This window comes from Argentina anserina, chromosome 2 (assembly GCF_933775445.1).
Source record: "Argentina anserina chromosome 2, drPotAnse1.1, whole genome shotgun sequence".
Lineage (NCBI taxonomy): Eukaryota > Viridiplantae > Streptophyta > Magnoliopsida > Rosales > Rosaceae > Argentina > Argentina anserina.
The window spans coordinates 20,043,766-20,056,584 of record NC_065873.1 but is presented as its reverse complement, the minus strand read 5'-3'; the positions used below and the strand labels follow the sequence as shown (position 1 = coordinate 20,056,584).

Sequence of the window (12,819 nt, the reverse complement as noted above, 5' to 3'; positions counted from 1 at the left end):
TATCAGAATAAGAGTCTAGGGATCTCTTTGATCTTTTTTAAAAGTCAGAGATCAAATTGTCCTTATCACATGAGTTCATGGACTGTTGGTGAATTTTCCTCATAAAAAAAAGTGCTTTGGTGTAGTCTCGATTGGATTTGCAAACGAAAGAAAAGATTTCCTAATCTGACTAGAAAAGTCTTATGTCATGAGGTCTCTTGCCATATAGGTTGTTATTCTCTCCTTATTTCCATAAGTTGTTTTGGGAAATGATAAGATTAAATAGGAGGGTTTGTTAATCTTATTGGTGAGAGAAAAGATATTTTCGAATAGGTTTTTATTTGGTAAAGATGAGTTGGGAAAATATTCATGAGTTGGTATTTTCCATATTTAATTAATATTTGTTGTTCAAATAAGATGTTTACCTTTTCTAATTGGAGAATTTTTAGAAAGGTTATTATATGGGTGTAATTGTAGTACTTATCTGGATGGTAAGTGAGAGACGTCTCTTTACAATAAGATAGGCATGGCATATATAGATAATGGGACGTGCTAGGGTTTTGGGTGGAGAGCACCGAACAGTGAGAGTAAAAAAGGAGAGAAAAGTCGTTAGTGGCAAGAGATCTTCATGGCTCTATTGAAGACCTATGTGGCTTCAAGTTTTTCGTGGCATTTCAAGACCTTCGTGGCTTTTACGTGGCGTTTACGTAATTCGTGACAATAAAGACATTCATAGCTTTGTAATACATTTGACCATGTTCGTGAAATAATTTTTACTTTTGAGAATTATAATTATGATTGATCATACGTTGTCATTATAATATTTTATTCAATAATAAAGTAAAATTTCGTCAATAAATTCCGCTGCTTATCTTTGATCCGTTCCATCCAGTATTTTCAACTGTTATCATTTAATTATCAGTTATCACTATGACCTTCGGTGAGGGGTCGATCTCTAATACTCCCTACACCATTTTCATTATAAAACACCAAGGTTTTATCAGAGATTCTCTTTTCTCTTGCACTCACTACCATATAACCATATCATGCCTATCAATTCACCTCCATATCTATCTCCCCTGCATATATATCATGCTGCCTTTTGAGCATATACCCTTTTCCAAATTTCAGCCATACAGCTGGTACCGCGCTAGCTATAGCTAGTCGATCTTTTCCTTTGAAATGGCATACATATACGATTCCGATCCTTTACTTATTTACATGATTTTATCCATTGCAGCAGGAGTTTCGCAGATGAGATCTATAAGAAATCTATCCTCATTATTTTTTCTTCTGTATTAATTTGTCAAGTCTCTGATGCCACCAATATTCTCTCAAAGAAGCAATTATAATTAATATAATAATATGTATGCTAGAGCATAAACTTTTTATATATAGGGCTGCTGATCGTTTCATCGATCCAGAACGTCTCATATATAGCTCAAAGATACAACTATAATCCTTTGTCATATCATATTGAAGGAGACAAAACATAATGTGTAGAGATTGGATCGATCGTGGAGAATAATACAGAAAGTCAAGGAGAGATAGATACATAAATGTGCTAGAAAATTATATGAATTAAAGATATGCACCTATAGCTGCAAAAGTACCAGTGAACCCTAGAATATCACATGTTAATCACAAAAAAACAGCACTCTCTCTTGCCTTTAAAAAAAAAAGTACTTCTCTCTCTCTTGTCGTTCTCCACATTCGATCAATTAGTGTACCTTTTGCCCATCAAAACAAAGATGTAAACCCTACAAATCGATCACTCGCTCCACTCTGCCGATAGAGATTTGTCAAGTACGTCTTGATTGCATGAAATTTTGCGTGAGATTGAAGCTAGCAAAGGCTAATCGATCCCACAATGTATGCTTATATGTAGTTAAAGCAGTTGAATGTAGGGTTTATATATACTTGATATATACCAGTCCATCTGTAGTGTAGGGTTCCAGAATCGGATCGGAGTTCATATGCTACTGGATCTTGTGGTGAAGAGGTTATTGATTCCATTAGCACCCCCTTCAACTACTTTGGAGGCGCCTATATAACAGCTCAGAGGACTTCACTGCAGGATTGACCCTAGCTTCCTAAGTCACACACACACACACAAACAAACACACTTGTTGCCATATCATAAAATCCAAACTAGCTCTCTTTATGCATGGATCCCATACCTGATGGTTGACGATCTGCTTTAATTTACGACTTGCAAGTTGCCCTGGTATAATAATGCAGGCTTCGAAAGCGTACGCAAGTACTGTGTCTCTCTGGACTAAACCACAAGGAACAAATCTTCGAACAGAATATGCAAAAGGAAAATGATTTCTTTCTCTAATTATTTGAGAATTGCAAGATGGATAGATGCCGAGACAAATCGATCACTCACGTACGTATGACACGCAAAAAAAAGTGATTGAAGATTCACAACTAGCTCGAACAAATTTGCAAGCTTTTAGAAAACTTTACCTAGGCGCCAATGGGGTACGTGTTGTTGAAATGGATCACGCTTTGGAAAAAACTTGCGTTCAACATAGTATGTATGTATGTGCCTGAACTCTCGTTCATTTGCACACTTGAGGAATTGAAATACATGATCTTAACCATTTAAAACTTTAGTTTATCAATAAAGATCATTACTGTAAAAGATCAATGTAAAAAAAATCGTTTGTTCGGTCGATTGCATCAAACAAATTGACGGTTGATCATAAGACTACTAACTTTCACAATGATTGTTCATTTGTTTGATGCAATCAACTGAGTAAACGATTTTTGTTTACATTGATCTTTTACAGTAATGATCTTTATTGATAAACAAAAGTTTTGAACGGTTAAGATAATATATTTCAATTCCTCAAGTATGCAAATGAATGAGAATTCGGACACACACATACATACTAGGTTGGACGCAAGGCTTTTCCTCACGCTTTTGAGGTTTCGACGGCTTCAAACGTTTAATTTGTTAGTGGCCTAAACTGTTACAAGATCCCAACATGCCATGCATTGCTTGTTGTTTTTGTTAGAAACTTCGAAATGTTATCATACACAAACTAGATTCTTACACCAGAGCGTGAAGTTACTCTTTCAAATTAGCACATATCAACAAATAGATCAAGACATTTGACCGCAACTCCATAAGTGTGTCCCAACCATAGCAGCAGCGACTTCGTGATCACATGAAAAAGATCGAGTGAATAAAACAGAGTGTGGTGCAATTAATCAATCAGAGGCCAATTCCTCTTTTTGTTCGTCATCACTACAAGACGGGGGAAGGTTGGTCGGTGATGGTTTCGCACCACCTTACTTTAAACAGTTCGAAACTTCGAAAGTCCAAAGCCCACCATTAGAACTTGATTTGTTTATAAATGGGTTGTGCCCCGAAATCCCGAATGCAGGGAATTGGGCTTACCACGCAATAGATAACTGTTTTAGTGAGTTTATGGCGTTATGCATCAAAGAGTGATGAGCATCACGCAACTGGTTTTCTACCTTATCTAATACCATCCAAAAAGCGGGCTACCATCAGTCAGAGGCAGATTATTCTCTCCACCAAAGTACAAGGTACTTCATTTACTGCTATTCTTATATCTGTTGATGACACTTCTCTCTGGCAATGATCTTCGTGAATTGGAACATCTCAAAGTCTTTTTTTATTAATGGCTTTGAGACGTTCCGTCTTTCAAGCCATGGCTAATACATGCTTAGAGTTGACATGGCTTCATTATATATGACATGATTTAAAAGTCTCACATGTTTATCCTATATCATTGTTCTGTGATAATTTGGCAGCTTTACGTATAGATGCAAATCATGTTTTCCATGAATGTACAAAACACAATGACAAAAAACTCAAAAAAAAAAAAACATTGACATATGACAAGTTAGGAAAAAAATGCAAGCTGAATGCTTCGTCCCTCAGTACCTACACGCTTCCACATAACATATGTCATTACAAAGACCTTGGGTAAATATCAGTCCTGACATTAAGTTAAGTTGGGCGTTCATGATTTACACTCTCCAACTTGAGGGATCTTCTGCAGTTATATTATTCTTCATAAGTTCATATATCTATTAAATTTTTTACCACAGGTTCACAATGTCACGACCCTAAAATTTTGAGTATAAAACTCAAATTTCGAAGTCATGAAAAACTCTAAAACAATCTCAATAAATCGAAATCATTTTAATGTCACATCAGATCATTACTGAGTTCATAGTACAACTCAGCCAGATTGATTATTACAAACTAAATTTATAATTCAACATTATATCAAATGGAAATGTAAAAATCCTCTCAAATCCTCACCACAAAATAGAATAAAATAACTTCAAGTCTTCATTGTTGTTTGTCGATTTCCGCCAATCCACACCTGCGGAATTATCCCTTACACCATCGAATAGGTGCACCGGGATTGTAAACATAAATCTGGTAAGCTTTGCAGCTCGTATGAGTAAAACAACAATATAACTCGTATACAAATATATACGAAAATCCACAAAGTATCAATCATAAATGCACTCATGAGTCATTGGACGACCCATCTGGTTGTCTAATATAGACAGAAAATATATATGCTCATGAGAAATCGGGCAACCCCTATGTTTACCCAAATGCATTTATAATACAGGTACTCATGAGCGCTGGTACACCTCTGTTACTCCTCATGTTAGTACGCCGCCCGACATTGGGCAACCTCTATGGGTACTCATGAGCGCTGGCACACCTTTGTTACCCCTCATGTTAGTACCCCGGCAGACAAACTAGAGCTCTAACTGAATCGTAACTATCGTTCGGCCAAGGCTAGGTTCCGACATGCCAACACGTCCGAAGACAGGTCCACATACCACAAAAACGTTTTAACATCACTCACGTTAAAACCACGTACAAACAATCATCACATGATATTGTTCAAATCAAATCGACATGCTCAAATAAATAAACATCAACGCTAAAATGAACTCATTCGCAAACGGAAAATATGACAGTATATAATATAGCAAACTATATATATGTACCTATTTTACCAATTATACACATACACAGTCCACTATATCATATACATATCATAGTTCATTCTTTTTAATTAAGCGTAATCATGAATCTTCATAAGGGTAGATTCGTCACTGTGAGATTTTACTCACCTTATACTCCTGAGCGTAATTCCCACGATTCCAAACTCGAATCCTTTACTTGTTGTGTCGATCACCTATAATAGATAAGAAGTGATTTTAGAAGCGTTACGTAAAACCTTAAATGTCGAAACAGTAATAATGTTTTACTCTTCAGCAATTTCTAGTTTTTACGAAATTACTGTTCACGCAATTACTGTTCACGCAATTACTGTTCACGCAATTACTGTTCACGTAATTACTATTCACGTATTACTGTATAAATACATATTAATTACATATTCTTGTACGAGTATATACTATTTACGTATTTCTATACGAGTACATACTATTTACGTATTCCTGTACATCTATGTACTATTCAATCGTAAATACTGTCTTAGTAAATAATAATTACTAATTTACCCTTCAGAAATTACTTTTACAATTACTATAAGTAATTTACATTTACCGTACGTAAAATAAATTAATATTTACTATACGTAAATTACTTTTTACATTCACCGTAGGTAAAAATAATTGTTACAAAAATTACTGTTTGAAATCACTATTCACGCACCGCCGCACATGGCGTCATGTGGTGTTCACGCGCCACTCACTGTGGCAGCGCGTGGGGCCCACACGCCTCTCCTAAAATCGACGCATAGCTCGCCACCGTCGCTCCCAAACCCCTCCATTTTCTCTCCTCATTTCTTCCACGACCTCCTGCCGCCTCTTGGCCACCTCTCCTCCCCTCATGCGCCACCTAAGGCGGCGGTACTCCCTCCACCTCCTCCTCCTCCAATCCTCCACAAAATCAACCCAAATCCAACAAATTCAATCACACAATCACAATAATCCAACTCCTCACCTCAATCGTGCATCGAAACCACCGCGACGTCGCCAGAGAAGCTAGAACCAGGCGGTGGTGGAGTTTGAGCCGAGGGTGAGGCGGCGACGCAATCTAAGCTTCGATTGCTCGCAGGTGGCGCCAGGGTTGAGAAACGGCGATGGCGAGCTGGTCCCCGTGCCCTGGCCTCGCCGGCGAAGACAAGTAGACCGGCGGAGTCGTTGCAGAGAGCGCCTCTTGACGGCGAAGCTTGTCGGTGGCGAGGGGAAGGGCGTCGACCTCGGGGTTTGATGCGGAGGGCCGCACGATGCTCTAGAGGCCGGCGGTGAGGGCCCCGTCGCTCGGAGTGGGAAGATCGGAGGTGAGGTTTTCTGAGGGAGGGAGAGGTCGGGATGAGAGAGAGAGAGAGAGAGAAGAGAGAGAAGGAGGGAGGCGGGGGTGAGGGTTTCCGAAAATGGAAACCCTAGCTCCATTAAATTCCCTTGTATACCCATTTCCAAAATCGAAAACTGACTTCCGTCGTTAATAACTTTCACGTCTGATGTCTTATTTGCACGCGTGACGTGTCCTCGAACTCGTATCGACAAGCTCTACAACTTTCGTGAAGGAAGTTTTTACAAACGAGCGACGAAGTAAAAGTTGATTCTTGCGTCGCGGAAACGTAACGTTTTTCTAAATAAAAGTTCCGATAACGTTTCCGTTTTCGATTTTACAACGTCGCAAAGCGAAACATACGCATTTTAATCACTTTTACAAACTTATCGAATTCTAAAAATTTAATAATTGGTTTCCGAAAAATCGGGTTATTACACACAAATTCCTATCAAACCTTATTTGATTCATGAATGGTAGAAAGACGAAGTTCATCCACAAGAAAAGGTTGTCTTATTTCCAATTAATTGCTCGAAACTTCTTTGAATGTACACGACTACAACGACTCCCCCAACAACGACCAAGTCTTCATCCAAGTCTCTAGCCACCTCAACAATGATGTTGATTCCATTTAAGGAAGATTAGAAACATCGACTTATGATGTCAAGGCTTTTGTTGCTTCAAGATTGTGGATTTTGGAGAATGAACCTCGATCGAGATGAGAAGGCTATTTACAGGTGGCGTCCAAAATTGTCATGTGATGGTCCATAAAGCTGATTATTTGAAAGTGTTAGCATCACTTAATGATAGTGATGCTATGTGGCAATTTAGTTTTGATGATAAGAATTTAGAAGATGATTTTGTGGTTGAGGCCAACTTTCGTGATGGAGAGAAAGAGGAGGATAAATAGGGTGATCGGATAATAAGTGTATAAAAATAATGATAAATTATCGAAATAAAAACGAAACTAGTAAATACGTATCAATGTCAATGAACAAAGGGTAGTAAATACAAAAATGAAAAATGCTAACGAAATATCTCACCAATATCAAATTCACTAATAATTATTCAACTCATTTTCAACTACCAATACATCAAACATTATTGTGATTAATGTCAAGACTACCCAAAAGTCCCCCTACATTCAATCAAACTTGGTTCTCAAAAATCTATGTTTGGTGGTGGAGATGCTACCGGGCCTATCTCGGATTGTATATTTTTGTTTTCATGTCGGAAAGGAAGAACTCTCCGTCCAAATTTGAAAAAAGCGGATAAAAGGGGATAGTCCACATAGAGAAGCAGTACCTCTTTTGTTCTTCTCTGTTGTTTTTGGCTCTTTCCTCTCACCCGTGCAGTGGACCACTTCCTCGTTTTCATTTCAGTCTCCCTCAAGAATCTCTCTCTCTCTCTCTCTCTCTCTCTCTCTCTCTGCAAATTTTGAACTTGAATTCTTGTTTGGCTTTGGGTTGCTTTCTTTCTAATTCTCTTGGCGCTCAACCCTCTCTAATCTCTATCTTCAAAAATAATTAGGAGCAATTAGGTGAAGGGCTCTTATCTAATCTCAACTCCTAATTATAATTTTTTTTGCCCCCATGTGTGATATATCCACCTCACTTTCCTACCTCTCACTCCCTTTCTAGTTTCCTTCAACTGGGAGGTTCACTTGCTCTTCAAAAATCTCTTCTTTGCTTCTTGCAGCTCTTTATTGTTGGTGAGTGTTTCTTTGCTTCCTAGTATTGTTCTTGGTTTCAGTTTCTTTTTGCTATTCCTGTTTCTTGGCTGTTGTTTGGATTTAGCTGAAAAAGATTTGAACTTGAGTGCTTTATTGAGCTCAGAGTGTTAATCTCTTATTGCTCTGAATTGTGCTTTGTGAAAGTTTTGATTTTTACATGGTTACTTGCATGCTGCAGAAACCAAGTTTGGTTCTTTATGTTTAACCCCTTGAAGAATACGATCCGGGTTTCAGTGTATTAGTTTGGTGAGATCCTTTATGGTTTTTGTGCATTCTTTCTAGGAATATTGGTGTTCTAGGAAGAGTGAAGAAGGAGAGTGTTAGGGATTAAGATGGACCAGTATGAAATTCTGGAGCAGATTGGGAAAGGGTCTTTTGGTTCTGCTCTTCTTGTGAGGCATAAGCACGAAAATAAGAAGTGAGTATCCTGACACATTATGTATGATAGTGTTGTTATTTGTGTCTGAGATGAAGTGTTTCTCATGTAATTGTTCATTTATGGATGGATAGGTATGTGCTGAAGAAGATTCGTCTTGCTCGTCAAACTGATAGAACCCGCAGATCTGCTCACCAGGAGGTTGGTGTTGTAGCGTTTCTGGTTTACAATCAATTCCATGAGCATATTGGTTGTAAGGAGTAATACTGATATTATGCATGTAGACATTTAGCATTTTAAATTGCTGTCTTGGTTTGTTCGGATGCAGATGGAGCTTATTTCCACAGTGCAGAATCCTTTTATTGTGGAGTACAAAGATTCTTGGGTTGAAAGGGTGAGCATCCCTCGGGAGTAATTGTTCTTTATTTCCTGATGAGGGTGTGGGAAGTCTTGTTTCTTTTTATTCTCAGCAATTGATGCATCATTGCTTTCACTTTCAGGGCTGCTTTGTGTGCATTGTGATAGGATACTGTGAAGGAGGAGACATGTAAGTTTTTCTTCTTGGTTAAATTGGTTCATCGTCGCTTCTTTAAGAATCATTTTGACTCCTAGTTCCTGCTAGTTTTCCCAACTTTCCGTGTCTGTTTTGGTGTTGTACAGGGCAGAAGCTATAAAAAGGGCCAAGAATGTTAATTTTACTGAAGAGGTTGTTAAATTGGCAGCAATGTTTCCACTTGCTTTTGTATATTTACAATTGGTTGATAGACATTAAATCCAATACATATACTCCACAGTATTTTTTGTTCATACTATTGGAAATGTGCAGAAAATATGTACATGGTTAGTTCAACTCTTGATGGCACTTGATTACTTGCATGCCAACCATATTCTTCACCGTGATGTCAAGGTCAGTGTAAAGCAGAGATTATATGTACTCGTTTACAATTTCAGAATTGCTTCATGAAGAGTGAAAATTCTAATTTTATCCTGATTAATATCCTTTGTCTCAGTGTTCAAACATATTCTTGACAAAGGATCAAGACATACGTCTAGGTAAGTTATTGTTCTTCTGGAATTCATCATTAAATTTGCCTTTGGTAACTGCTTTATAGTATTCATAATGCATGTCTAAATGTAGGTGATTTTGGTCTTGCTAAAATGTTGACTTCTGATGATCTAGCTTCCTCTGTGAGTATCCCAGCTTATGTATTCTATTGTATATATTATATGCTGTCCTTTGGCGTGTTCATGATTTTTCTGCTTCAATTTTAGGTTGTGGGAACTCCGAGTTATATGTGCCCTGAGCTTCTTGCAGACATACCATATGGTTCTAAGTCAGATATTTGGTCTCTAGGTGAGTTTTCTCTTCCCCTTGGCAGCTGTCAACAATTGGTAGAATTGATCAACAACCTCCTTAGCCTTTTTGCACACTATTTCTTTGTTTTACTGCTAAAGAAACACACATGTAATTAATGCATATTCCAGGGTGCTGTATATATGAAATGGCCGCTCACAAGCCAGCATTTAAAGCCTTTGTAAGTTTGCAGATTTTCAGTTGGTCAGATTATGAATGTGTGCACTCTTTCTGATATTTACTTATAAAAGGACAATCATTAGGAATGATGAAGCAAATGGAATGTCAAATATAGCTTTATATAGCTTGGTCTTAGTTTTTTGGAAAGGGAAAATTGTAGCTTTGTCCTAGCTAACTTTTGAATTTTATTTTAAGCCTCCTGCTTATGATTTATATTGCCTTTGCTTCAACATTGTTCTTTGGGTGTATCTGCAGCAAATTCAAATTTTCTTCTTTTTGTTTCTGACGCCTCTTCCTCATTTTCTGCAGGATATACAATCTCTCATCAACAAAATCAATAAGTCAATAGTGGCTCCACTTCCAACAGTCTACTGTGGTGCATTGTGAGTTTCCTTTCCTCTTCATGTGCCTCACATTCTCTATTTATACTGTATATGACATTTACAATTGGACTAGAGCTATGACATTTGCACCGGAAACTCTTATCTCACTTCTTTTCTCTGAAATTAATTAGAGGTGTTGCTGCTACCTGTATTCTAATTCTTTATGATCTTGATATGCAATAGAAATCTGATGAGGAACTAAAAGCCACATTCTTAAAGGTTTTGAGATAATTTCGTAAATTCATCTTTGCATATGCTTGTGTTAATGCATCGATTTGTTAATTGAGAAGGTCGTTTCCCTCATATGTTCTCCTGCTTTTTTTCTTTCACAGTCGAGGTCTTGTTAAAAGCATGCTGCGCAAAAATCCAGAACTTAGACCAAGTGTAAGTTTAACTTGTCAATTTTGCTTTCATGGTAATATATTCTTTGTTGATACCTGCATGTAATACCAGGTCATTAAGAATTTAGTCTGATTATGAGTTAAGTTCTATGTCTGTTGATCTGCTTTGACTTGTTTCTAGGTTTCGTGCGGGTTTATGTTTGTATGAAAATTGACATTAATCTTTGTGTCCGGATATTTGGTCTGGGTTATGGAAGCAAAATTGATTTTTTTTGTCAACATTATTATTATTATTATTGTTATTTATAGGGAGTAATATTGTGTAATAGCTAATAAAATCTTTCTTCTGCAATACAAAATCCTAGTAGTAAAGAGAACAGATAGGTCAATCAAAATGTTGTTGCTTGAAGTATAAGCTTATATATGATGCTTATTATCCTCATCAATTCCCACAATCAAGTCTCCCATGTTATGGTTATCCTGGGCATGCCTTGGGTATGATCACAAACTGTTATATCCTGCAATATGTATTAGAAATGGTGGCTTTGTTGGATTCCTTCACGACATTGAATTTTGTTCATATTTTGTCAGGCTGCAGAGTTGCTTTGCCATCCCCTTCTTCAACCTTATGTTCGTAAGATCCATCTAAAATTAAATAGCCCTCGAAGAAGTACACTCTCAGGTGATTGGTTTCACTCCAGTTATGTAAAGAAAACAAGATTCATTGAGCCAGAAGCTATCCCCATAAACTATATCAGAGAGAAAAGGCGGTCATTCAGCAACGACAGGACCTTAAATCCAAGTATTTCTGGAACTGAACAGGACTCTCCAGGTTCTAGCGTGAGAGATTATGACATCATAAAGTCAGCGGCGACAAAGTTGACTGTTGCCAATACTCCAAGATTGACACCAACAAAAGTTTCTGCAACCCCCAGGAGACAAATAACACAGTCAAAGATTTCGAACATCAGTTCAAAACGTGATTCAGTAAGTTCATGCTCAATTCATACATCTAAAAGGTTCATATTTGCTGGGTTTTTCTAGCATGTGACAACGTTATGGGGCAAAAATTGTTGAGTCATTGTGGTTCATACTCACAGAAAAGTTGTTCTCTTAAAAATCCTACTCTTCTGGATGCAGCTTCCAGTGTCACATTCTCCGGCAAGGAAATCTTTCCTGTCAACACGAAGAGCATCTCTTCCATTGTCAACAAGAGCTACAACATTGCAAACTCCATATAGGGCCAATGTTGGTAGACTGGGGAGTGTTGAGTCACCTGACGTTTCTGTCAATGCCCCTCGAATTGACAAGATGGCTGATTTCCCGCTTGCTTCTTCTGACGACCCATTTATTCACATACGTGGGACTTCATCCACATCAGCACAGTGCTCTTCTACCCCAGATAGCATCAACCGCTCTATCACAAAGGACAAGTGCATGGTCCAAGCTGTTCACAGAACCTATTCCAAGCCAAATTTGATCAATGACAACCATGAAGCTGCTCGTAGTGGCAGCGAGTGCTCTGAGCAACTTGGCACTGGTGTTTCAAGCCATTCCTCTTCTGAATCACATCAAAATCGGTTTGACACCTCGTCGTTCCAGCAACGGGCAGAAGCATTGGAAGGGTTGCTCGAATTCAGTGCACGCCTCTTACAACAAGAAAGGTTTGCTGAGCTTGGTGTGCTTCTGAAGCCCTTTGGACTCGAGAAGGTATCACCTAGGGAAACCGCCATTTGGTTGACCAAGAGCTTCAAGGAGACGACGGTTTAGTTCACCATTCACTCCGATATCTGCTTGTTGTAATTTGTACATTACCAGCTTCCTATAAGTCTCGGAAATCAAAAAGTGAGTAGCGGTTACAAACCTTCATGTTGAAGGTGGGATATAGTGTTAAAGAGAGTGGAACCAAAGACAGTTTCCATTGGATTGGATTTGATTGCAAGTTTGCAACTTTTGTTGGTTTCTTGTTTCCTTAAAGAGTTTTTTTCACCAACAGTCTCTCAACTCTGGTGTACCTACCAATGTGATACCTCAATTCTTAATCGTACCAATGTGATACCCAGACTCTAGTATTGCTATCATTGAAGTACTTTCGTTAGTTTTTTTCAACTTTTCCGTTATCTTGGTGATGTGGCAAGTA

General features: G+C 38.0%; 1 protein-coding gene across 3 annotated transcripts; it reads left to right on the top strand.

Annotated features, from left to right (window-relative positions):
* Window positions 1–7,706: 7,706 nt before the first annotated feature.
* On the top strand, window positions 7,707–12,641 carry LOC126782479 (serine/threonine-protein kinase Nek2). 3 transcript variants are annotated; one of them, XM_050507736.1, is made up of 16 exons: window positions 7,718–7,853; window positions 7,954–8,024; window positions 8,328–8,463; window positions 8,556–8,622; window positions 8,750–8,815; window positions 8,922–8,968; window positions 9,082–9,127; window positions 9,248–9,328; window positions 9,432–9,474; window positions 9,560–9,609; window positions 9,694–9,775; window positions 9,907–9,956; window positions 10,265–10,338; window positions 10,671–10,722; window positions 11,271–11,666; window positions 11,820–12,641. In XM_050507736.1, the coding sequence occupies exons 3-16, from the start codon at window positions 8,378–8,380 to the stop codon at window positions 12,447–12,449; spliced, it is 1,770 nt and encodes a 589-aa protein (XP_050363693.1). In that variant the 5' UTR covers window positions 7,718–7,853; window positions 7,954–8,024; window positions 8,328–8,377; the 3' UTR covers window positions 12,450–12,641. The 3 variants fall into 3 exon arrangements, with proteins under 3 accessions (XP_050363692.1, XP_050363691.1, XP_050363693.1); XM_050507735.1 differs by having other exon boundaries at window positions 7,707–8,024; window positions 8,224–8,463; XM_050507734.1 differs by having other exon boundaries at window positions 7,708–8,024.
* The last annotated feature ends 178 nt before the right edge of the window (window positions 12,642–12,819 follow it).